The 27541-nt window shown below is 39.3% G+C and overlaps 2 protein-coding genes across 2 annotated transcripts in view; one reads left to right on the top strand and one right to left on the bottom strand.

Annotated features, from left to right (window-relative positions):
• snx25 (sorting nexin 25) overlaps positions 1-3558 on the bottom strand; it is a 277191-nt gene extending 273633 nt beyond the window's left edge. The window contains exon 1 of the mRNA XM_073048142.1: positions 3128-3558. The gene's annotated coding sequence lies outside the window, so the exon portion shown is untranslated. The remainder of the gene's footprint in view (positions 1-3127) is intronic.
• Positions 3559-3700: 142 nt separating this feature from the next.
• The window catches only part of cfap97 (cilia and flagella associated protein 97), a 42204-nt gene continuing 18363 nt past the window's right edge, over positions 3701-27541 (top strand). Inside the window, exons 1-2 of the mRNA XM_073048144.1 lie at positions 3701-4842; positions 7548-7756. Coding sequence (XP_072904245.1) covers positions 3954-4842; positions 7548-7756 — 1098 coding nt within the window. The 5' untranslated portion in view covers positions 3701-3953. The remainder of the gene's footprint in view (positions 4843-7547; positions 7757-27541) is intronic.

The following is a 27541-nucleotide window of genomic DNA, read 5'->3' as shown; positions in this document are numbered from 1 at the left end:
TCGGCTTTGCTTATTTCGGCGGCCGGGACGAGGTCGAAGGCGCTCGGCAGAGGATGGTGCTCGGGAGGCTGTATCGGAGCAGCTGGTCGGAGGCTCGAAGTTTTCGGACGTACTCAGAGTCTGCTGTGGTCGGGTGCTTCCAATGCAACAGTTGTCGGTGACTGGAAGTTTATGACAGGGAGAGTTTCTCCCTTTTTGCTGCCTGATATCGGAGACTATCAGAATCGATCAGGACTTGAGACTTTTTTTAAAACCGTGCCCATGAACTGTTCTTTATCAAATTATGGTATTGCTTTGCACTGCTGTAACTTTATGTTATAATTATGTGGTTTTGTCAGTGTTAGTCTTTGGTTTGTCCTGTTTTTTTGTGATATCACTCTGGAGGAACATTGTATCATTTCTTAATGCATGCATGCATTTCTAAATGACAATAAATGAGGACTGAGTGTCCTCATAATCTAATCTAATCTAAATATAATATGACTTGTCAAAGTCATTTCTAGTTGAGTAGATGAGGATGAATCTGTGGATTTTCAAAAGGCTTTCAGAGGTTTGGTGAACAAGTTTGAAACTTGGGATAAAATAGTAATACGGATTGAGAGTTGGTTACAATATACATGAACGATCTGGAAGAGGGGACCAAGTGTCATGTACCTAAGTTTGCTGATGATACTAAATTGAATGAAAAAGCAAATTGTGCAGAAGATATGGTGAGTCTAGAGAGAAATAGATAGGTTAGGTGAGTGGGCAAGGGTCTGGCAGATGGAGTACAATGTTGGTAAATGCAAAGTCATCCACTTTGAAAGGAAAAATGAAAGATTATTATTTAAATGGTAAAAAGAAATGCAGCTTGCTGCTGTGCAGAGGGACTTGGGAGTGCTTGTGCATGAATCACAAAAGATTGGTTTGCAGGTGCAGCAGGCAAACAGAGTGTTGGCCTTCATTGCTAGAGGGATTGAATTTAACAGCAGGGAGGTTATACTGCAACTGTACAGGGTACCGGTGAGGCTGCACCTGGAGTACTGTGTGCAGTTCTGATCTTACTTGAAAAAGGATGTACTGGTCTTGGAGGTTCACCAGGTTGATTCCAGAGACGAGGGGGTTAGACTATGAGGAGAGATTGATTTGCCTGGGACTGTACTCGCTAGAATTCAGAAGGATGTGAAATCTTATATAAACATAAAATTATAAAAGGGCAAGATAAGATAGAGGCAGGAAAGTTGTTTCCACTGGTAGGGTGAGACTAGAACTAGGGGACATAGCCTCAAGATTCGGCGGAGTAGATTTAGGACAGAGATTAGGAGGAACTGCTTTTCCCAGAGAGTGGTGAATCTGTAGAATTCTCTGACCAATGAAGCACTGGAGGCTACCTCAGTAAATATATTTAAGACAAGGTTGGATAGATTTCTGCATAGTAGGGGAATTAAAGGTTATGGGGAAAAGGCAAGAAGTGGAGATGAGTCCATGACCAGATCAGCCATGATCTTATTGAATTGCAGAGCAGGCTCGACGGGCCAGATGGCCAACTCCTGCTCCAATTTCTTATGCTCTTATGTTAACACACAGTAAAAATAAACAAACCTTTCTCAGACACAAGAGATTCTGCAGATGCTGGAAATTAAGAGCAACACACAGAAAATGCTGGAACAAGTCAGGCAGCATCTACAGAGAGGAATAACCAGCCAATGTTTCAAGAGTCCTCATCAAGAGTATTTCTTAAATTGGCAAGCTGTTGTTAATTGGGTACTGCTGAGATTGATGCTTGTGCCCCAGCAATTCACAAATAACATCATCAACAGTTTCTTCCCCCAAGCCATTAGACTCCCCAATTCTCAGAGTCAAGTCTGACACCAACTTACACACACACACATATATATTCAACTGAACACCACTTCACTCCCTTTGCAATTTTTGCTCATTTCTTTCTCAATTCCTGCTAAAACATTGTTTACATTTACATTATTATTATATTGTAATTTGCCCTTTACTGTGTTTATTGTCTTATTTATTAACTATTCTACTGTCTTGCACTGTTTTATGCACTTTATGTAGTCCTGTGTAGGTCTGAAGTCTAATGTAGTTTTGTGTTGTTTCATGTAGCACCATGGTCCTGGAGGAATATTGTTTTGTTTTTCCTGTGCACTGTAACAGCAGTTATGGTTGAAATGACAATAAAAGTGATTTGACTTGACTTGAGCTGAGGTAATCAAAAATAATATTTTTAAATGTGCTAATGGATTGAAACTAATTTGGATGGAGAATAGTGGGGACAACACAAAGAGGGGACCTAAGCAAGCTGAGTGTGTGGACAACAGCAAGGTGAAGGATAAAGAAGAGGAGGATGTTTCTCTTACTAAGAAGTGTGGAACTAGGGTTTGCAGGATCAAAATGATGGTTAGGCAATTTAGGAGTAAATTGGGGAGATATTTCTTCACTCAAAGACTGGTAATTTTTTTAAAATTTTCTATGAGCCAGGGAGGGTCAGTTATCAAGCTGCTGAAGTAGAAAATCAACCATGAATATCAGTGACACAGAAAACTCAAATGTACTGAATGGCCTACTGTTCCTACTTCTAATGTAATCTTTAACTCCAAGTTTTTTCACTGCAGATGCTGCTAAGTATTTCAATTTCAGATTCCAGCAACTGCAATGTCTTTATCACAGTTCTATAATTGATTATTCCCTCTCAATTATAATTCATCCCCTTTCACGTCCTTCAGACAACTGCGCTGCCTTTTATCAACTATTATCGTCACTTCTAACTGTCCTAGTCTCCAATTTTTAAAAAAATACAAAAATTGCTGGAAACACTAAGCAGGTCAGGCCACATCTATCGGAAACGAAACAGTTAACATTTCAGATGGAACACCATTCCTTGTATGGGACTTGTGCCGAGCCAAGAAGTGGCTTGTAGATGTAGTTGGACGTGACTTTCCAGAACGGAGTGCAGCTTTATTTGGTCTCTTGTTCATCCTGTCAGATACACTCTTCCATCCCTTCCCCCCCCCCCACCGCCATTTAAAACAAGCTAATTTCTTCCCAATTCTGATCTAAAGTGTTAATATATTTTCTCGAATCACAGATGCTGCCTGCCCTGCCGAGTATTTCCAGTGACTGGCGTGCTTACTTGCTTTGAAGGCGTAAAGTACGAGCAGGAAATTGTCTTCGGTTCTGAAGTCGACTTCAGAGATAACGAATTTCTGAGAAAAAACACAACGGAATAAACGCTGCCATCCTTAGGGTTCAGTCACACTCAGCTCAGTCTTCGGTGTGCAGTTTCCTTCAAAGAATTCTTCACTCCTTCAGTACAGAGTAAACGTAACAATATTTACAAACTTTCCCAACAGAATGGGCATACAACCCATTCCCGAGAGCTAGAAACATTTCCGAGGAGAATTTGTGCGTGGAAATAGATTGGAGGGGCCACATGGCTGAGAAAGCCGAGTCCGGTTAGTGTTCTTTAAAATTCCTGCGGTCCATTTCCCTTCGGTCAGCATCAAACCACTGGAACCATTCTCCATGGAGCGGGTGAGCCGGAGGGACAACAGCAGCGAAGCACGGCGGAAACGGAAGTGACATCGTTAGTAACGCTCCTGAGAAACCGAGGCAAAAGCAAACAACTGCGGGGAAAAAATGGAAAACGAAAGATAACGGGGGCTTGGCCTCACACTCGGGGTCGAGGGAGTGGGTGAGGGTAAATATTAGGGGGTTGGGAAGGAAAGGTGACTAACGAAGGAGTGGAATTAGTTTCCGAGGGTCAGTGGGACTGTGGTGAATGACTGTGAGGGTCGTATGAAGTGAAGGAAGGAAGGGAGGGTCAGGGAGTGACCGAAGAGGGAGCAGCAGAGATCAGAGGGGCTATACCGGAGCGGTGTGCAGGTGTGAGTGACGGGGTTCCCGTGACGTGGTGGGCTCAGATTGTGAGGACCGTGGGGTAGCATTACCGCGTGCCGATGGATAGCGATGCAGCTTTGGACGGTGAGGTTGATCACTCCTTCTTCGACAGTGACTGCGAGGGGGAAGGAGAACGGGGTGGGCGGCAGAGCCGCGACGGCGACGAGGGGCAGCGGTCTCCCAGCGGTGCGGGAGAGGGGACGGTAACAAGGCCATTCAACGTGGATTCCTCGGCGAGTGCGGCATCTCCCTCCGCCTCGTCCTCTGCCACCTCGGTCTCCCGTTCCTCGTCGTCGGCATCTTCTCGCGGGGAGTTCACCCGCTTCCGCACGAAGAGCCCCAACTATCCCAGCGACAGTAGGAGCAGCAGCTCCGATCGTGACCGTAGCACAAGCCCCAGGACTGTGCCGGCCAGCCGCTGGCTACGTAGGGGCAGTGAGGATGCTCTGTCAGATCCAGCATCGAACTGCGATTCGGACATCGGCATCTCCGTTTCGGGCCGCGCATCGCCCTCTTTGCCTGAGAAGCGCCCTTCGTCGTTTCCCACTTCTCAATGGAGAAATAGGCCTTCAACGAAGACAAGGAAAGGCCGCAGCCAGGAATTGTGCCGGACCAGGAAACAGCCTGAAGACACAGAGGGTACCGTGACCGACGTGACTCCGCTCTCCAGCCCAGGGTGCAGCCCCATTCACTCGAATGACCAACGTGTAGAACCGAAGCACAAGACCAACAAAAAGCAAGAAAACGTCGGCCAGGCAATCTACATCAGTCTGGACCCGTTGAATTTTGATGAAGGGATGCAAAATGCACGGAGGCAAAAGCACCCGAGGGAAGCTAAGCCTTGCAAACCCAGCTCAACGGCAAGCTCTCTGGAATCCAAGAGATCCAATCAAAGACGTGGCCAAAAAATACCCAATGATGCCACTGACTTGAACCAGTTGTTGAAAGGTGATTTTCCCCCCATTTTGTGAGGTGCAAATTGCAGTCATTCTGTTGCAGTTATTAGATCATTCCAGCTGCAGAAATAATAATTGTTTGAGTGGATAGTAGGATATGTAGAATGTGCATATATACTGCACTTAAACTTTTCTCCTGCAGTAACAACAGATTTGTGTTGGAACTAAATGACTTAATTTATATTTTAACTCATCAGAGTTACATCTCTGCTGATCAACAGACACTGCAGAAAAAAACTCAAACACAAGAAATTTTGCAGGTGTTTAAAATCTGGAGCAACACAGCATCTATGGAAAGTAATAAACAGTCAACATTTCAGACAGAAAGGAAGGGGGAAGAAGCCAGAATAAGATGGAAGGAGGGGAAGGAAGTCAAAAATTGTAACTAACTATACTCAGCTTCCTAAATTGCACTAAATTCTATTGTTTTACTGTAGAAGTAGAAATACTTGACTATTGAAGCACCTTAGTCTATGCACCAAACTCTTCCTCTCTGCCCGTGAAGCAGAAGAACATACTACTGTATAATAGTCAATTCGGCTGTTAAGCAAGATAGTGATTCAGTATAACATTGACTTTGAATAGTTAGCTGAAGTTGATTTGTATTTTGTCCAGTTATCTTTGTCCCCAATCTCCCTCATTTGAAGAGCCTAGCTACTAATGATCCCTTTTTATGTAAAGGCATGGAAGAATATAAAAGCAATGAGATAATGCTGAGGCTTTTTCAGATGCTAGTTGGGCTGCACTTGGAATATTGTCAACAGTTTTGAGCCCCATATCTCAGAAAGGATGTGTTGTCATTGGAGAGAGTCCAGAGGAGGTTAATGAAGGAGTTAACATGTGAGGAGCATTTGGCGCTTTGGGTGTGTACTCACTGGAATTTAGAAAAATGCAGGGGAATCTCATTTAAACCTACCAGATACTGAATGGACTAGATAAGGTGGATGTGGAGAGGTTTCTTGTGGGGGTATCCAGAACTAGGGGCACATCCTCAAAATTGAGGGGCGACCTTTTAGAACAGAGGTAATGAGGACATTTTTTCGTCAGAGAGTAGTAAGTCTGTGGAATGCTCTGTCACAGATTGCGGTGGAGGTCAAGTCCGTGGGTATATTTAAAGGGGAAGTTGATGATTTCATGATTGGCCAGGGCATCAAAGGATATGGCAAGAAGGCAGGTGTATGGGGTTGAATGAGATCCAAGATCAGCCATAATGGAATGGTGGAGCAGACTCGATGGGCTGAATGGCCTGATTCTGCTATGTCTAAGACGTAGCTGGATATGTAAGCCTAGAAATTAGATTGCATGGGCTATGCAATGGTTCAGCACTAAATAAATGAAAATAAGCTTCTGGCAAAGTAAAACATTGAAATTCAGTATGTGTTACTGGAAGCATCCATCATTGTTCACTTCTGAGACAGTTATGCTTTCACAGCTCAGAACCAGGCTGAATCCCAATAAAATTTGTCCTGTACTGAGTTTCCATCAGAATCAAGGTTTAATATCATCAGCATATTTTGTGATATTTGTTAACTTTGCAGCAGCAGTACAGTGCAATACATGATAATTATAGAAATTAAAACTGAATTACAGTAATGTTAATTAAAGAGTTAAGTTAAAATTAATAGTGCAAAACCAAATAAATTTTAAAAACAGGGAGATAGCATTCATGGGTCCAATGTCCAGTTAGAAAGTGGATAGCAGAGGGGAAGAAGCTGTTCCTGAATCACTGAGAGTGTGTGCCTTCAGGCTTCTGTACCTACTTTCTGACAGTAACAATGAGAAGGGGGCATTACCAAATCAATAGGCTACACAAGTATAAATTAATTGTGCAATCACTGAATATATAATAGTATCAGCATCCTTAAAGTAGAGGGAAAAAAATCGCTTAATTTATGTGCCTTATTTCATGCGAGGTTCGTAATGTAACTTCTGTTCTCACTGTTATCAACTCAACTAATGTGAAAATAAAAGAATATAAGTAGATTATCCAGCACATCCTAAAATTGCAAGAAAAAGAGGTGATCACATAGAAATATGCAAAGTTCTGAGAGGAATTAATGCTAAGAGTCTGCTTTATTAAACTGGAGAATCTAGAACTAGGATATAGTCTGAGGATTAAGACACAATTGAGACTGATACGAGAATTTTTCTTAAGAGTGTTGTGATTCTTTGGATCGCTCTTGAATTTTGAAAACTTGAGTATATTCCTGACTGAGATTGATGGATATGTAGCTACTAAGAAACTAGGGGATATGGAGGCCAGCCATGTAAATTGACCAAATAGAGAATAAACTGTGATCTTAATGTGAATTATAGAGCACACTCAAATATGCTAATCCGGGATTTATCCTAGTTAAAATATTTTTTCCAATTTCTTTGTAGATTTTTACGGTCAGAATCCATAGTCTTTATTCTATTTAGTTGTGTGGGTTTACATGTGAAATTTCTTCAGTCCATCTGTATTTAAAACACCCTAACTACAAAGGTATTTATCTGCATCATTACATTTTAGTAAAATTCTACCTAAAATACACTTTAAACATCCAATTTTGCATTTGATTGCTTTTATGTTTATGCAAGACTACTTGCGTTAAAGCTTTAATTGGTTAAATTAAGCTAATTAAAAACACGATATATTTTCAGCTATGATGCATTTAGAAAAGAAAGAACTGTGAAAAATAGTTTCTGATTTTCCAGAACAAAGGCGAAGAAAAAACTACACTTTCAGTAATGAGGAAGCAAAGCGGATTGATCGTGAAAATCAGAGATTGCTAGAAGAACTAACTCGAAAAGCCACAAGACCAACAGTCAACAAACCAAAGAAAATAGCAGCTACTACAGTCCGAGTCTACCACAGTACTCTGAACAGACAGAGGGAGCAGGAGAGAATTGAAAGAGAGAACTTGGTGAGTTTACTGCTTAATTTAGTGATAGTGAAGTTGGAATGTTTGAAAATTTTCAGCAGGTGCACAACACTTCCTGGTATTAAATAAGAGCTCCATCTGCCTATCATCCCCTTTCCATCTGGTTCTAGATATCCACTTCTGTCCTCTGTCCATCCACATCATCACCACCCACCTTCCTCCTACTCCTTTCCCACATGGCTGTATACTGGCAATCTTTCTTCCCTCTGCATGATCTTGGCATAATTAAATTTGCATCTTATGCCTGCTCAGATGCTGCTTGATCCACTGAGCTGCAGATTACAGCGTAAAGAAGAAAGTATTGCAAACACTTAGCAAGTCAGACGACGTCTGTGAGGAAAAAATTTCAGGGAAAAAGTTAAAAGTAAATTTATTATCCAAGTACATATATATCACCATATGCTACCTTGAAATTCATTTTCTTGTGGGCATTTACAGGAAAACAAAGAAATACAATATAATTTGTGGAAAACTATAACAAAGACTGAACAAGCAATGTGCAAAAGAAGACACATAGTACAAATAATAAAAAAGTAAATAAATAATACTGAGAACGTGAGTTGTAGAGTCCTTGAAAGTGAGCCTGTAGGTTGTGGAGTCAGTTCAACATTGAGCTGAGTGAAGTAATGATATCCACGCTGGTTCAGAAGCCTGATGGATATAGGGTACAAACTGTTCCTGAACCTGGTGGCCTTTGTACCAGCTTCTCAATGGTTGTAGTGAGAAGAGGGCATGGCCTGTGTGATGGAGTCCTTGATAATAGATGTTGCTTTCTTGTGACACTGCTCTTTGTCAATGTGTTCAATGATGGGGGAGGGCTTTGCCTGTGATAGACTGGGCTCCAGCCACCATTTTCTGTAGACTTTTTTGTTCCTTGGCATTGGTGTTACTGTACCAGGCCATGCAACCAGGCAGGATATTCTTCACTGTGCATCTATAGAAATTTATTAAAGTTTTAGATATGTCAAATCTACACAAACTTCTAGAAAGTAGAGGCGTTGTCTTGCCTTCTTTGTAATGGCATTGGGTGCTGGTGCCAAGACAGATCCTCTGATATGGTAACGCCAAGGAATTTAAAGTTACTGACCCTCTCTACCTCCGATCAGCTAATGAGGACTGGCTCATGGACCTCCAGCTTCTTCCTCCTGTAGTCAATAATCAGCTCTTTAGTTTTCTGACATTAAAGGAGTAGTTGTTGTTACGGCATCATTCAACCAGATTTTCAATCTCCCTCCTATATGTCAACTTGTCATCCCCTTTGATTTGGCCAGCAACAGTGGTGTCCTCAGCAAACTTAAATATGACATTGGAGTTGTACTTAGCCACACAATCGCAGGTAGAAAACAAGTAGAGCATGGGGCTAAGCACACAGCCTTGGAGTGAACCTGTGCTGATGGTGATTGTGGAGGGGATGTTGTTGCTAATCGGTACTGACTGGGATAGGCAAGTAAGGAAATTGAGGATTCTGTTGCACAGGGAGGTATTGAGGCCTAGGTCTTGGAGCTTATTGATTAGTTTCAAGAGGATGATAGTGTTGAATACTCAGCTGTAGTCAATGAAGCATCTTCATTGTCCAGATGTTCCAGAGTGGAGTGAAGAGCCAATGAAGTTAACCTGTTATGGTAGGCAAACTGGAGCAGATCCAAGTCACTCATCAGGCAGGAGTTGATATTCTTCATGACCAACCTCTTAAACACACTTCATCACAGTTATCATTTATCATTTTGTTTTTGAGATATAAATACAGGAGATTCTGCAGATACAGGAAATTCAGAGCAATGCATAAAATGTGGAGGAGCTAGGGAGGGGAGTAAATAGTCAATGTTTCAGGCCAAGCCCCTTCATCAGGACCGGAAAGGAAGGGAAAACAGACAGACAGACATACTTTATTGATCACGAGGGAAATTGGGTTTCGTTACAGCCGCACCAACCAAGAATAGTGAAGACATATAGCAATATAAAACCATAAATAATTAAATAATAATGAGTTAATCATGCCAAGTAGAAATAAGTCCAGGACCAGCCTATTGGCTCAGGGTGTCTGACACTCCGAGGGAGGAGTTGTAAAGTTTGATGGCCGCAGGTAGGAATGACTTCCTATGACGCTCAGTGCAAAATCTTGGTGGAATGAGTCTCTGGCTGAATGTACTCCTGTGCCTAACCAGTACATTATGGAGTGGATGGGAGTCATTGTCCAAGATGGCATGCAACTTGGACAGCATCCTCTTTTCAGACACCACCGTCAGGGAGTCCAGTCCCACCCCCACAACATCACTGGCCTTACGAATGAGTTTGTTGATTCTGTTGGTGTCTGCTACCGTCAGCCTGCTGCCCCAGCACACAACAGCAAACATGATAGCACTGGCCACCACAGCCTTGTAGAACATCCTCAGCATCATCCGGCAGATGTTAAAGGACCTCAGGAAATAGAGATGGCTCTGACCTTTCTTGTAGACAGCCTCAGTGTTCTTTGACCAGTCCAGTTTATTGTCCATTTGTATCCCCAGGTATTTGTAATCCTTCACTATGTCCACACTGACCCCTTGGATGGAAACGGGTCACTGGTGCCTTAGCCCTCCTCAGGTCCACCACCAGCTCCTTAGTCTTTTTCACATTAAGCTACAGATGATTCTGCTCACACCATGTGACAAAGTTTCTCACAGTAGCCCTGTACTCAGCCTCATCTCCCTTGCTGAACCCAGAATAAGAAGGCAGGGGGAGAGGAAGGCATACACGCTGGTAGGCGATAGGTTAACCCAGATAAGGGGGAATATGGGTGAGGGAAAGGGGATGGAGTAATACGTTGGGAGCTGTATTTATCATTGTGTATAAATTGTATAAATTTATACACAAGATTTATAAATTTTATATTTTTTTAAATTTATACATAAGGTGTATAAATTTCATTTATCAATAGGATAAATGAAAGGAAGAGGGGGACTAAAGGGAATTGAGAAGGGAAGGGGTAAGAGGCAAGCTAGAATGGGGAATGGAAATAGAGAGAAGGGAGAAGGGGCGGAAATTGTCGGAAGTTACAGAAATTAATGTATGTGTCGCAAGGATTTGAAGCTACCCAGAAGGAATATAAGGTGTTGCTTCTCCAACCTAAGATTGGCCTCATTGTGACAATAGAGGAGGCCACGGACCAATGTATCGAAATAGGAAGCAGAATTAAAATAGGTGGCCGCCTGGAAATCAAGCCTATTGTGGCATTCAGAGCGAAGGTACTTGACAAAGCAGTCTCATTGACATTGAGTCTTATGTCAGGACTCAAGATTGGTGCTGGATCCCGACAGAAGGAAATGTAGGAAAGTGTAGAGTCATGCGTTTGATAGAGGAATAAAGTTGTAGATTGTTTTCTAAATGGGAAATTAATTTAAGATTTGGAGGTGCAAAGGGACTTGAGTCCTAGTGCAGGGTTCCCAAAAAGGTAACTTGGTAGGTTGAGTTGGTAGTAAGGAAAGCAAATGCAATGTTAGCATTTATTCCAAGAGGGCAAGTATATAAAAACAAGGATGTAATCCTGAGGTATAAAGGTCAGACCACGTTAGGTGTTTTCTGAACAATTTTGGGCCCTATATATAAGGAAGGATGTAGAAAAGCATTAGAAAAGGTCCAGAGGAGATTTCCGAGAATGATCCCAGGATTTGAAATGGCTAACATATGAGGAGCTCTGCACCTGTACTCACTGGGGGGGGGGGGGGGGGGGAAGGATTTCATTGAAACCTATTGAATATTGAAAGGTCTGTATAGACTAAATATGAAGAGGATGTTTTCAATAGTGGGAGAGTTCAGGACCAAAGGGCAAATTCTCTGAATGTCCCTTTAGAACAGAGATCAAAAGGAATTTCTTTAGCCAGGCGACGGTGAATCTGTGAAGTTCATTGCCAAAGATGGCTGTTGAGACCAAGTCATGGGGTATATTTAAAGCAAAGGTTGAATAGTAAGGACATCAAAGGTTACAGGGAGAAAGGAGGAGAATAGGGTTGAGAAGGAAAATAATCAGCTGTGTTTGAATGGCGGAGCAGACTTGGTGGGCCGAATAGCCTAATTCTGCCTTCCATGTCTTGTGATCAAAGCAGCTCTTGCAGGTGGTGATTCATTCCTGAGGGAACACCAGCAGAGGGCAGTGATTCATTCACACTAGGTTTCCTGCACAGTGATTCCTGTCATAGCAGAGTTAGCACTAGGTTTCTGAGCAGATGTGTTTTTTAAAGTACAGAGAACTTAAGGACATCATGAAAACAAGTGCTCTGCAGGATAGCGTAAGAGAGGTATTGTAGCAGATGGTATTGTGTATTGGTAGGGGGTGCTAATGTTTTGTGAGTTATTGCTTCGTTTGTTCTTGGTTGAACTGGTCACATCACGCCAAGCGACAGTCTTGCATGTGTGTCTGTATCCTGTTTACTTGTAGATAAAACCTAAGAATGATTTTACACTACTGTTACTGCTGGATGTATTTATTTCCCCTGTGTCTACTTTTATTGAATTGTCTCATATTTTGAGTTTTTTAACCTTTTTAATAATCTGAATGTCACCTACAGTCCAGTTTTTATAGCCCCATCTTCTTTGGCCCTGAGAAAATGGTGGTGAAGCTGCCTTGAAGCATTGTAGTTTCTGCTGAAAGTATCCCCAAAGTGCTATGTTTGAGGATTTAGGCTCGCTAATTATGAAAGATCAATAAAGCAGGATGGCATGTGACTTGGAAGGGGACCTGTGCCTTAATCACTTGACTATCTTGACGGTAAATGTCATAAGTTGGGAGGTGCTGTCATGGTCACCTTAATTGCAGCATTTTATAATTGGCAAAGTCGCAGCTATGTGTTGTATTAATTGGAGAAAGTGAGTGCTTAACATGATAAATAGAGTGCCTATCAAACAGGCTTTATAGATGGTGGAAAGACTTTGGGGTGTCAGGCTGAGTTAGTTTCCGCAGCTCAAAAAAAGTGACGAAACGGACTTTTAAGATCGTAAACCAGTGGGTTGTTATGTCTCCTGCTCGCTGTGAAAATGGGGACATCTCCCTCTCCCTTGCCAGGGAGAGAGTGAACCTATAGGTTGTCGAATTTAGATGAAGTGCAAAGCCTTTGGGGTCACTTTGGTCTGTGTCTTTGGTGGGGGAGGGGGATCATTGCTCACTGCTGCTTACACACGGGGGGGGGAGCTGGGAGCAAATTATGGGGTTCTCACATTTACCTATCGTTCATTCTTTGGGGCACTTCTCTGTTTTTGTGGATGTTTTGCGGAGAAAAAGCATTTCAGGATTTAATTTCACTTTCCAGAACTTGATCAATTGTTGCTTGTTCTGAACTTTTTATAGGTTTTATGCTGTTGTTTAGATTTGAAATTAATGCAGTTAATTGGCATATCCATTAACACTAAGGTTTTCTGCCTGTGACTCAGGCATGCAAACCAATTGCTCTTTGGTGCTTAGGTTCTGGTATTACAGAATAATGCTAAAATATCTTGTTTACAATTTGGTCCTCTTTACTGAAGAATCTTTGAAACAAGTCTCCTTTACGCCACTATATCCTGATATTTTCTTATCCTATCTACAGGGGACTGATGGGTCTAAAACATGGCAATTGATCTGTTTTAGATTGATCTTTTGAAGTGGGTTTGTTGAATAGTGACTAGTAGGAGGTTATCAAACAACTTAATGATTATGCTGCATTAATTTTAAATTAATTGCACTTGCTTACCAAGTACAGAAATGGCTCTGGAGAAGGAGATTTACTTCTAAAAACATGGTAGTATATTTTAAGGTATTCATGAACAATGTTCAACTTTGAATAAATATTACCATTGCATACTAATGTGAGAACTTAATAGAAATCTTAAACCCAATATATTTAAAATTCAGTGATACTTACCAACATTGTTAGATATTTTCTGAAAAACTTGTGTTGTATTTTGGAGGGCAGTACAGAATTTACAACTGTTAACCTGAAGGTTGATATGACCTTGGTCAGATTTGTTGTACAGTGAGAGTTAATTTGATTGGACCATGTGATGCCAGACCTTTTAAAGGCATGACTGACAGCAGGATCATATGATTATTTATTCCAGGCGTACTTGTAAATCCTTTTCATTGGTCTGGTGATCTGTTCAGAACATAATCAGGAGTATGCCTGCTCAGTGGTTAATGGGACACTACATTTTTTAAAAATATTTTACTAGTTTTTACAATGAAAAAAAACAAGAAGTTCGTACAATGCAAATCAAAGGTATCAAATGTACAATTCATAACAGTTTTTAAAAAAAGCACCCATGGTAGAATCATATATAGTTAGTTACCACCCCACCCACCCATTGCCCAACTCCAAGCCAGCCCTACAAGATATAGAAAAGTTAAACAGAACTTTTATCTCCACAAAGCTCTATTTATAAACAGAAGGTATATTGCCTACTACCTGTACTATAGTATGTTTACACATCAAAAACCATAAGTCTTAACACAAAGAAGCTTGGAAGTAAGGGATTTATATGCAGAAGGGAAAAAAAGGATGGACCTTTAATCTAAGTGGGAATTATGACTATTCAAGAAAAGGTCCCCACACCCTTTGGAACTTTATGTCCGAATTAAGGAGTGAATAATGAATCTTTTCAAGGTCTAAACAGGACATAATATCTTTGAGCCATTGAGCATGAGTGGGTGGGGAAGTATCTCTTCACCTAAGAAGGACTGCGCACCTGGCCAAAAGAGAGGCAAAAGACAGGACACCACGTTTAGTCGGACTCAGATACGTGTCATCCTCTCCCTAGGTGCCGAAAAGAGCAATCAGAGGATTAGGTTCCAAATAGTAATTAAGTATGTGGGATAAAGTTAGAATGACATCTCTCCAGTATTTCTTCAAGCCAGGGCATGTCCAATACATATGAATAAGGGAGGCCTCGCCCCCTTTACACTTGTCGCAACTTGGCTGGATAGATACGTGATAATTTAGTTTTAGACATATGACCACTGTGTACAAGCTTAAACTGTAACAGGCAATGGCGAGCACATAAAGAAGTTGAATTAACTGACTTGAGAATTGAATCCTGTACATCATCGGACAAAGAACAATTTAAATCTTGCTCTCAGGCAATTCTAATTTTGTCAAGGGGAGCTTGCCTCAAAGTCACTAACTTATCTCGAATAGTAGAAATTAAGCCTTTACAAAATCAATTCATGTGAAGAAACAAGTCAACAACATTTTTATCAGGTACCTCAGGGAAGTTTGAGATTAAAGGGTTTATGAAATGTCTAATTTGGAGATATCTAAATAAGTGAGTGTTGGGTAGGTTGAACTTTACAGACAATTGTTCAAAAGATGCAAAACGATTGACTATAAAAAGATCTTCAAAGCACCTAATGCCCTTTCTGTGCCAGACTTGAAATGTTAAATCATGCATAGAAGGCTGAAAGAGATGTGCAAGATAGGACTGGAGAGAGAGAAACCGTGAAGACCATTATACTTTCTAAACTGAGCCCATATTCTCAAAGTGTGCCTGATAACAGGGTTAACAATTGGTTTGGGCAGATGGCGGGGAAGTGCAGAGATAGAGAAATTCTTATTAGAGTTCAACTCCATTGCCACCTATATTAGGCAGTCAGACTGATTATGAAATTAAGACCAAAAGATAAGAGCATATGTTAGCTGCCCAGTAATATAAACTGAAATCGGACAAGGCCGTACCCCCTACACTTTTAGATTTTTCAAGGTGAGTTTTATTTAATCGGGAATGTTTGCCCTTCCATATATAGGATAAAATAATTGAGTCTAACAAGTTGAAAAAAGCTTTAGAAATAAAAATTGGTAAAGATTGAAATAAATATAAAAATTTAGGAAGGATGTACATTTTAACGACATTAATATGACCCATCAAGGACATGGACAGGGGTGACCACTGTACTAGACTGTTTAATATATGATTTAAGAGATTAGCAAAATTTTCTCCAAAAAGACGCTTATAGTTCCTTGTTACTATAATGCCAAGGTAAGTAAATTGATTATTCACTACTTTAAAAGGGAGGTTGTGAAACTCTAACATTTGTGCTTCTCTGTTTATTGGAAAGAGTTCACTCTTATGTAAATTAAGTTTGTATCCGGAAAATTGGCTAAGTTTGTTAAGGAGTGAAAACATTGAAGGTAGGGAGCTAGTCGAATTTGATATAAAAAGTAAAAGATCATCAGCATGAAGAGAGACTTCGTGCTCAACACCCCCCCTTCCAAATCCCTATCAGATCAGCGCAACCACAAAACGCAATCGCCAATGGCTCTATGGCCAGATCAAAAAGTAAGGGACTTAAAGGGCACCCTTGCTGGGTGCCACATTTAAGATTGAAAGGTTGAGATTGCTGAGAGTTAGTCAAAACAGAGGCAGTATGATGGGAGTATAACAATTTAATCCACGTAATAAAGCTTTGTCCAAGATCAAATTTTTCTAAAACCGCAAAGAGATATTTCCACTCCATCCGATCAAACGTTTTCTCTGCATCTAAAGTAATGACACATTCAGGAACCCCAGCTGAATGTGAGTATAACATATTAAATAAATGTTGTATATTTAAAAAAAGGGAGACGATTTTTAATAAAACCAGTTTGGTCTTCAGAAACAATTAAAGGTAGAATTATTCTCCAATCTACAGGCCAAAACTTTAGCCAAAATTTTAACATGAACATTTAGCAAAGAGATTGGCCTATACAAAGAACACTCTGTTGGATCTTTGCCTTTTTTCGCTAAAAGAATGATACATGCCTCATTAAATGATGCTGGCAACTTACCTTGTTGAAATGAGTCAGATAAAACCAAGGTTAGTTGAGGTGAAAGCAATGCGGAAAATGATTTATAGAATTCTACAGAGAACCCATCAGGTCCAGAAGATTTACCGGTCTGTTGAATAAAAATGGCTGAGGATATTTCCTTTAGTGATATTAGCTCATTCAGTTTTGCTTTGAGATCAGGAGAAAGCGTAGGAATATTTAGACTATTTAAGAAATTCTCAGCGGAAATGTTAAAGATTCAGAAGTATAAAGTCGGGAACAAAAATTACTGAATGTGTCATTGATTTCAGAGTGATTCAACGTAATGTTCCCATTTCCCATTCGAATTCTTGTGTTGTTTAGCTTTGAAGCTTCTTAGTTGACTAAAAATTTACCGGATTTATCACCATGAATATAAAACCAGCTCTTACTTTCCAAAAGTTAGTGTTCAATTGGGTGAGTGGAAATAAGGTCAAACTTAGTTTGAAGTTCCACTCGTTTCTTATTCGGCTCTGAATTTTTGGTTTGGGCATATAGTTGGTCTGTTTCTTTGATTCTGATTGACCAGATCTAATTGCTCTTTATAGGTCCTTCTTTTCAAATTCGCAGAGTATGAAATTATTTGACCCGTTAGGTATGTTTTCATAGCATCCCAAACAACCAGACTTGAAGTTTCAGATGATATGTTAGTACTTAGGAAAAAAATTATCTGGTCCTCCATAAATTTTACAAAATCATTATCTGACAGTAAGGTCGAATTAAAACACCAATGCTTATTTATTTGTGGGGAACCAGGAAGAATTATAGACAGGGTGACTGGGGCATGATCTGAAATCATTATACTGTAATAGTCACAAGAATGGACAGATGGGATCAACTTATTATCAATTAAAGAGTAATCAATTTGAGTGTGATGAACATGTGGAAAAAAAGAATAATCTCTCTCTTTTGGGTGGAGAAAATGCCATACATCAGAGATATCATAATTGGAAAGGAAGGACTGAATTAGTGAAGCAGATTTTCTTGGTAGTCTGAGAATAGAAGACGATCGATCCAAAACTGGATATAATCAACAGTTAAAGTCACCACCCAATATGAGAGAGTATGAGCTCAACTCAGGCAATAGAGAGAAGAAACGCTCAAAAAACTCCACATCATCCAAGTTAGGAGCATATAAGTTAGCCAACACTACCAATGTATTATATAGTTTCCCCAAGACAATGATAAAACGACCATTTGTATCTGATACTTTGTTATGGAGCTGAAAGGGAACATTTGGATTTATGAGAATTGAGACCCCCCCCCCCCCCCCCCAGGCTTTAGCCTGACCAATAGAATGGAAATGCTGTCCCGCCCATCTTGACATGAGATGAGAGTTATCAGAACTACGAATGTGTGTTTCTTGCAAAAAAGCAATTGCTGCATTAAGCTGTTTAAGATGCGAAAACACCTTTTAACAGGATGGTTCAATACCTTAACATTGCAGCTCACAAAATTCAATGGACTAACCATTGTCCTTTAAAAAAAGATACTGGATAATAGGCATAAGCAATGTCAGAAATTCAAATAGCAGCTCTGGGACAAAAGTATAAAACAAAGAAAAACAGAACAAAAATACGTCCTGAATAACAAAAATATTTAAAGGTTCTATAAATGATATTGACAATAGAGCTCCCTCCCAACACCTCCCAACCCATAGCAAGACAGCTACTGAAAAACAGCAGCAAGCTCTTCAAAAAAAAGTCACCCAATAATTCAAATTCCTGTCTCGTGACATCATCATCAACTCCATTTATCAATTAATAAAAAACGGAAAACTTTTAGCACTCCAGACTGAAATTATACATTGTGAAAAAAGAGCAATTCCTCCAAAATTTATTAAGCATATTCTCTACATAGCACCATCCAGAGACATCGAGAAGCAGTTTCAGCAACAGGTTGCTATCGATGCAATGCTCCTCAGACAGGATGAAGAGATCAATACTCCCCAATGCCATTCGGCTTTACAATTCAACCGCCAGGAGTAAGATATGTTAAAGTGCCGGGGTTAGGACTCAATGTATTTAAGTAAACTACTTAAGAACTTTTTAAAAGCTATTATTAATGCTTTTTGAGAGGGTGATTTTAGATGCATATCATATTTTTACTGAGTTAAGTATTGTATGTAATTAGTTTTGCTACAATAAGTGTATGGGACATTGGAAAAAAATGTTGAATTTCCCCATGGGGATGAATAAAGTATCTATCTATCTAAGCATGACTCAAAGTAATAATCCAAAAAAGGATATAAACAAGTATTTAGAAAAAGAAAGATAAAAACAAGTGAACAGACTTTACCCAATGAACCACCCACAGAAGAGTGTGTTTTTAAAAAAAAAATCACTGAATTGAGGGGGGAAGGTCACGGAATAAAACGGGGGAAAAAATTAATGCTTCTCCACCAATCTAGCTAATCAGACTGAATCTGAAGAAATGGAAGTAATAGGGAGGCTATCAATAAATTTCTGAGCTTCTGCAACCGGATTTAATCACTTCTTGTCTCCGCTGGGAAGAGTGATATGAAGTCGTGCCGGAAACTGAAGAGAAGGCCTGAATCCATGATTATATAGCTCCTTCATTACTTCTTTATACTCGGCTCATAGAGTCAAAACTTGAGGCACATAATCCTCAACAACATGAATCGATTGATCCTTGTACTCTAAGTTCTTTCTCCGCCAAGCTTCCTTGACCAGGAAATCTTTAATCTGGTGGCAATGAAATCGTAAAATTACTGGGTGTGGTTGTGCCCCGAAGCTGGTTTAGGTGCTGGGGAACGGTGAGCTCTATCTATTTCGGGCAGAGTCAAAAGTATATCCTTCCCGAAAATCTCACATAGCAGAGTGGAGAAAAATTCAGTGGGACATCCACGTTCGATAGACTCTGGGAGGCCCAAAACATGTAGGTTCTGACGTCTGCTTCGGCTTTCTAGGTTGGTAACTTTTGCTGTTAGCTTGTTGTTGTTATCACTCAAGCTGGAACAAACGTTTTCCAGCTCGTTAATGCGTTGTTCCAAATTATGCGTAACAAGCTTGAGACTTGATAAGCGTTGGGCATGATCCTCCACTTTGGAATTGATTTGATCCAATTTCGATTCCAACGAACTGAAAAGAGGACTTAAATTCAGCAATTATCTTTGACGTTGCTGATTCAGAATCAAGATAATGTTTTCCGCCCAACGTGCCAGCCACTGGAACGTCTTTTTTCCTGGGTTTGGAACTCTTTGAGGCCATTGTAGAGCAAGTGTATTTGCAGGTGGGAGGGAGAATAAAAAGTTTAACAGTTTGGATTTAAAAATGGGAAAAAAGGAATGCGGAGATAAGAAACAGAGCTGAGCAAAAGTTTTTAATGACTAGTCCATCACCATCTTGACCGGAAGTCCTCATTCTTTTAAAAATTTAACTAATGCAAAAGCATCCATATGAGATGTATCCATGGTTATCTCAACTATACCTCTTCCCATCCTATCTCCTGTAAAAAATGCTATTCCCTTTTCTCTTTTTTTTTTCCACCTCCACCACAGCTGTGCCCAGGACATGATTTTCCAAGCCAGGACATCAGAGATGTCCTCCTTTAAAGAACAAGGTTTCCCTTCCTTCACTATTGATGCCTGCATCTCCTTCATTCCCCGTGCATCTACATCCACCCCATCTTTCTCCTGTCTTAAAATTGATAGAGTTCCTCTTGTCCTTGCCTACCATCCCATCAGCCTCCACATCCAACATGTTATCCTCTGCAACTTCTGCCATCTCCAAAGGGATCCCACCACAAAACATACATAGAACTTTACAGCATGGGAACAGGCCTTTTGGCCCTTCTTGGCTGTGCTGAGCCATTCTTCTGCCTAGTCCCACTGACCTGCACATCTTTACCATTCCTCCCCTCCCCCCCCCCCCCCCCCCCCCCCCCCATCTGCTGCGTTCCTTCTGTGATTTCCTTGTATATTCGTCCCTCCCCACCAATCTCCCTTCTGGCACTTATCCCTACAAATGACCTAAGTGCTACCCCTACCCATACACCACCTCTCTCACCTACATTCAAGTCCTCAAACAGTCTTTCAAGGTGAGGTAACACTTCACTTGTGAATCTGCTGGAATTGTCTATTGTGTCTGGTGGTCCCGATGCAGCCTGGTCTGCATTGGTGAGACCTGTTATAAATTGAAGGACTGCATCGTCCAGCACCTCTGTACCATCTGCTGCAAGCACAACTTCCCAGTGGCCTAAATGTTTTAATTCCAATTCCCATTCCCATGGCCTCCTCTTGTGCCAAGGTGAGGCTAATGTCAAGGTGCAGGAGCAACACCTTGTATTCCTTCTGGGTACCCTCCAACCTGATGGCATGAATATTGATTTCTCCTTCCAGTAAACTAATTTATGCCTCTCACCCGTTATTCAGAAATCTGACCTTCTTTTCACCTGCCTACTATTTCCCCGGGCACCCCCTTCCCTTTCTCCTACAGTCCACTCTCCTCTCCTATCAGATTCCTTCTTCTCCAGCCCTGACCTTTCCCATCCACCTGACTTAACCTGTCACCTTCCAGCTAGTCTCATTCCACTCCTCCACTTTATTCTGGCATCAGCCCTCTTCCTTCTCAATTCTGAAGAAGGATCTCAGCCCAAAACGAGTATCTATTCATTTCCATAGATGGTGCTTGGCCTGCTGAGTTCCTGCAGCATTTGGTGTGTGTTGTATGAGCTGTATTTCAGCTTCTTCTCGATAAATGGAGTGTGCACAAACTCTGAGATAATTATAGTGCAATGGTACAGGAACAACTAAACACAAAATATGAGAAATTTATCACAAAAAATGCTGCAATAAATTCTGAAATCTGTTTTTATACACACACACACATACACATATTAGTGAGATCATGTTCATGGGCATGGTTTGTTCAGAAATATGATGGCAGAGGGGGATGAAGCTGTTCCTAAAACATTGAGTGTGCATCTTCACACTCCTGTACTTCCTCTTTGATGGCAATAATGAGAAAAGGACAGGTCGTGGATGAAGATGATCTACAAAGATGGATGCTGCCTGTTTTGGAGCACCGCTTTTTCAAGATGTCCTTGATGGTGGGTAGGCTAGTGCCCTTTGCAGCTTGCTTCAATTCTGTGCTTTGCAGCCTCCATATCAGGTAGAATCACCTACATCCATTACCTAGAAGGATCTTGCACTTAGCAGTGTGCCAGTAATTTAACAATTGGACAACTTCACTACCACTTGCATCCTTCAAAGTCAACCATAGGCTAGCCAGCCTATAGTTCCAAATTTTCTGATACTCTTTCTTCTGTTTCTTGAATTGCAATGTTACATTGTTCCTTGCAAATTTACTGGAATGTTTACAGAATGTAGCAATTTTGGGAAAAGAATCAATGCAGCCACAAACAAGAACATCTGCAGATGCTGGAAATCCAAGCAACATGCACAAAATGCTGGAGGAACTCAACAGGCGAGGCAGCATATATGGAAAGGAATGTTTTGGGCTGAGACCCTTCATCAGGACTGGAAAAAAGAGATGAGAAGTCAGAGTAAGAAGGTGGGGAGAGGGGAGGAAGAAATACATGATGGTAGGTGATAGATTAAACCAAGAGAGGGGTGAAATAAAGAGCTGGAGAGTTGATTGCTGAAAGAGATGAAGGGCTGGAGAAGGGGGAATCTGGCAGGAGAGTACAGAAGGCCATGGAAGAAAGGAAAGGGGGAGGAGCACCAGAGGGAAGTGATGGTGGGTAAGGAGATGAGGTGAGACAGGGAATGGGGAATGGTAAAGTGGGGGGTGGGGGCATTCACAGAAATTCGAGAAATTGGTGTTCATGCCATCAGGTTGTAGGCTACCCAGGCGGAATACAAGGTGTCGCTCCTCCAACCTGAGTGTGCCCTCATCATGACATTAGAGGCCCGAAATGTTGACAGTCAATGCAGCCATCATTTTTATATCCACTTCAGGAATCTTAGAACGTTGGTCATCATGGCAGGGAACTTGTCATCCCTTAACCAGTCTGTTTGCCTTATTCTTTTCTCTAGCAATATTGTTTTAAATTGCTCACTGCCTTTCAGTCTTTGATTGCATGGTATTTATGTTATTCTGTAAAGGCATACAAAATAATAGTTTAACATTTTTTGCCTTTTTATTCAATTTTATTAATTTCTTCACATCTTCCAACAATCAATACAGAGGCATGCAATTTGATAATTCTATGTCCATGCTTATAATCTGCAGGAACCTCCTTTTGCTGCAGGTGCCTCTTCCTAGATTGCCCACCACCACCATGCACATATTTTGGTATTCCTGACAAATGCAAGTATAGAACAATATAAAACTGTCAGAGAAGGTAATGTAAAGTAAATTTGTAATGTAAAACTGATAAACAGCTGTCAGATTTCCCCTCTTCCAGCCCTTTATCTCTTTCACCAATACCCCTTCCTCTCTCCTGGTTACATCTATCACTTGCCACCTTGTGCTTCTTCCTCCCCTCTCCCCCACCTTCTCGCTCTGACTCCTCATCTTTTTTACCAGTCCTGATGAAGGGTCTCGGCCCAAAATATAAACTGTTCATTCATTTCCTTTAGATGCTGCCTGACCTGCTGAGTTCCTCCAGCATTTTCTGTTTTGCCTTGTATTTCCAGCATCTGCAAATTTTCTCATGTTTGTGAAACAGCTTGTTGTTGGACTAGCAAATTCTTTCTTTCTTTTTAAATCTTTTTATTAATTTTTTAAACAAACATAAAATGAAACATGAATACAAAGTGTTTGAGAGTACATAATAGTTTAAGTAGACATTCAAATATATAATAATCAATATATATAGCCTCCCAAACTCATAGTATTTATGAACAAAAGAAACAAAAAGAAAAAAAAACCCAAAAAAAGAGGGGGAAAAACACTAACCAACATGGGCCATTGCATAATGTTAAATACATACAGTAGTGCCAATAACTCCGAACCTCCATCCAAATAATTAAGGATAATCAAAGTGAGGTTTGGGAAAAGACAATTTAACTCATATGAAAATGTTGAATAAATGGTCTCCAAGTTTCTTCAAATTTAACTGAAGGATCAAAAGCAACACTTCTAATTTTTTTTAAGCTCAAACAAGAGATAGTTTGAGAAAACCACTGAAATATAGTTGGAGGATTAATTTCTTTCCAATTCAATAAAATAGATCTTCTAGCCATTAATGTAACAAATGCAATCATTCGTCGAGATGAAGAGGATAAACGACTATTATCCACCAAAAATTGCAGTAAAAGGATGCGGTTGGAAATTGATATTCAGAACTCTTGAAATAATACCGAAAATATCTTTCCAGTAATTTTGTAAACAAGGGCAAGACCAAAACATATGGGTCAATGAAGCAACATCAGAATGACATCTGTCATAGGTTGGATTAACATGAGAGTAAAACCGAGCAAGTTTATCCTTAGACATATGAGCTCTATGTACAACCTTAAATTGTATTAGGGCATGTTTAGCACAAATAGAGGACGAATTGACTAATAGTAAAATTTTCTCCCACTGCCCAGTGGATATAAGACAATGAAGTTCTTCTTCCCATTCCTTCTTAATTTTTTCTGATACTTCTGGCTGTATTTTCATGATATTATAAATAACAGCTACTAAACCCTTTTGACAAGGATTCAGAACTAAAATTCTTTCCGTAATGTCCAATGGACATAGTTTCGGAAAAGACTGTAACTCATTATACAAAAAATTTCTAACTTGCAAATATCTAAAAAAAAAATGGGTTTTAGGTAAATTATATTTATTAGATAGCTGTTCAAAGGACATAACGCTATCATCCAAAAACAAATCACGAAAACATGTTATACCTTTTGTTTTCCATAAAAGAAAAGCTTGATCCATAAGAGAGGGCCGAAAAGAATAGTTAGATATTATAGGGCATGATAAAATAAACTTATTCAAACCAAAAAATTTAACGAAATTGAAACCAAATTCGCAATGTATATTTGACTATAGGATTAGTTATTTGTTTATTCAATTTAGATAAAGAAAAAGGAAGTGAAGATCCTAAGATTGAAAACAATGAAAAGTCTTGTACAGATTTACATTCCAAATTTACCCATTGTGGGCAAGCAGCTGTAGTCAATTCTTGTGTCCAAAATATTAAATATCGTATATTAACTGCCCAATAGTAAAATCTCAATTTTGTCAAAGCCAAACCGCCCTCCTTCTTAGGCTTCTGTAAATATTTTTTGCCTAGTCTAGGATTTTTATTCTGTCACAGATAAGAAGATATTTTGGAGTCAATATTATCAAAAAAAGATTTAGGAATAAAAATTGGTAATGCTTGAAATAAATATAAGAATTTGGGTAATACCATCATCTTAATAGCATTAATTCTACCAACCAATGACAAAGATAGTGGAGACCACCTGATAGTAAGTTGCTTAATTTGGTCAATTAAGGATAAAAAGTTAATTTTAAATAAATCTTTATGTTTTTTAGTAATTTTAATACCTAAATAAGTAAAATAATCTGTAACAACTTTAAATGGTAAATGTTTATAAATTTTTACTTGCATATTTAATGGAAATAATTCACTCTTATTAAAATTCAATTTATAACCAGAAAAGTTACTAAACTGAGCAAGCAAGGACGAAATAGCAGGAATAGATCTTTCAGGGTCGGATATGTATAGTAACAAATCATCAACATATAATGATAACTTATACATCCCCTCCCCACGAGTAATACCCAAAATATTAGGTGATTCACGAATGGCTATAGCCAAAGGTTCCAAAGCGATGTCAAATAGTAAAGGACTTAAAGGACAACCTTGTCTTGTACCACAGAATAACTGAAAAAAAGGAGATCTTTGATTATTGGTAAAAACCGAAGCCAAGGGTTTATAGTATATTAATTTAATCCATGATATAAATTTTGAACTAAAATTAAAGTGCTGCATCGTATTAAATAAATATGGCCATTCAACTCTATTTCAACTTTTAGCATCTAAAGAAATGACACATTCTGGTATTTTGGGTGAAGGAGTATAAATAATATTAATTAATTTTCTAATGTTAAAAGATGAATAGCGATTTTTAATAAATCCAGTCTGATCTTCAGAAATGATTCAAGGTAATATATTTTCTAATCTAGTAGCCAAAATTTTTCTAAAAATCTTAAAATCCGTATTCAGCAAGGATATAGGCCGATAGGATGCACATTCAATAGGGTCTTTATCTTTTTTAAGGATTAAAGAAATAGAAGCTTCGTAAAAAGATTGTGGCAATTTGCCTATAATTAACGCATCTTTAAAAATTTTACAAAGCCAAGGAGAAAGTATAGAGGAAAAAGATTTTAAAAATTCTGCAGAATAACCATCTGGACCAGAAGCTTTACCGGAATTCATTGAAGAAATAGCCTTTTTTATTTCAGTTTCCGTGATAGGTGTATCTAAGAATACACTATCCTCTAGTGTTAATTTTGGAATATTCAATTTCCTTAAAAATTCATCTATTATAGAAGAATCCTCTGCAAATTCTGATTGATATAAGGAATTATAAAAATCTTGAAAGGCTTTATTTATCTCTTTATGGTCGATCGTCAGAGTGCCATCTTGTTTACGAATCCTAGTAATCTGTCGTTTAACCGAAGCAGTTTTCAATTGATTAGCCAATAATTTACCAGACTTATCTCCATATGCATAAAACTGGGTTGTAGATTTAATTAACTGATTTTCAATCAAAGAGGATAATAACAAACTATGCTCCATTTGAAGTTCCACTCTTTCTTTATAAAGTTCTTTGCTGGGGGTCACTGAATAAATCTTATCAATTGCTTTGATTTTATCAACCAATGTTAATATTTTAGAATTAGTTTGTTTCCTAACTCCAGCAGAGTATGAAATAATCTGTCCACGAATAAATGCTTTAAAAGTGTCCCATAAAATTCCACTAGCGATCTCTGCTGTAAAATTTGTTGAGAAAAATATATCAATTTGTTGTTTAATAAAATTAACAAGGTCTAAGTCCTGCAATAAAATAGAGTTGAACCTCCAAAATTTAGCATTAATAGATGAATCCATTATCTTAATAGATAACTTCAAAGGTGCATGATCAGAAATGGTAATAGAGTCATATTTACAATCTATAACATCTGTAAGTAAACGGTGCTCAATGAAAAAGTAATCAATTCTTGAATAATTATGATAAACATGAGAAAAGTATGAAAACTCTTTGTCATTGGGGTGTAAAAAACGCCAAATTTCGCAAATTGCTGAATCAATCATAAAGGAGTTGATAAGAGAAGCCGATTTATTTGGAAGAACTTGTGTGGGCTTGGATCTATCCATCGAAGGGTTTAAACAACAGTTAAAATCCCCACCCATTATCAGTCTGTACTGATTCAAATTGGGAAAGGATGTAAATAGACACTTAAAAAATTCAGGACAATCAGTATTTGGAGCATAAACATTAACTAAAACAACTTTTTGATTAAAAAGTAGACCAGTAATAAGCAAAAATCTATCTTGTGGGTCTGAAATTGTTTCATGATGTATAAAGGAGGTTGAAGAATCTATAAAAATGGAAACGCCTCTTACTTTGGCTTGAGAATTCGAGTGATATTGTTGACCTTTCCAAAACCTAAAAAAGTGTTGACTATCCACCTTCCTTACATGAGTCTCTTGTACAAAGATAACATTAGCATTCATTCTATGGAATACTTTGAATATTTTTTTCCGTTTGATCGGATGATTTAAACCATTAGCATTCCAAGAAACAAAATTAATAACCCTATCCATATTGACAATATTTATTACAATTAACACATAAGGTTAAAAGAAAGATGAACTCATGAATCCGGAAGAGGGAAGTAAGTTCAAGGAGGAACCGGAAGTCACGACACTGCAACCATTTTTGTAGTTTCATATGAGCCCATGAAGTAAAACTAAGCATAAAGCAAGCAAAAAGAAAAGAAAGAAGAAAAATCCCCCTCCCTCCACCCTCAAAACCCCAGGAAAA

The sequence above is a fragment of the Hemitrygon akajei genome, chromosome 6 (assembly GCF_048418815.1).
Source record: "Hemitrygon akajei chromosome 6, sHemAka1.3, whole genome shotgun sequence".
NCBI classification, from domain to species: domain Eukaryota; kingdom Metazoa; phylum Chordata; class Chondrichthyes; order Myliobatiformes; family Dasyatidae; genus Hemitrygon; species Hemitrygon akajei.
This window is presented reverse-complemented; position numbering and strand designations above follow the sequence as displayed.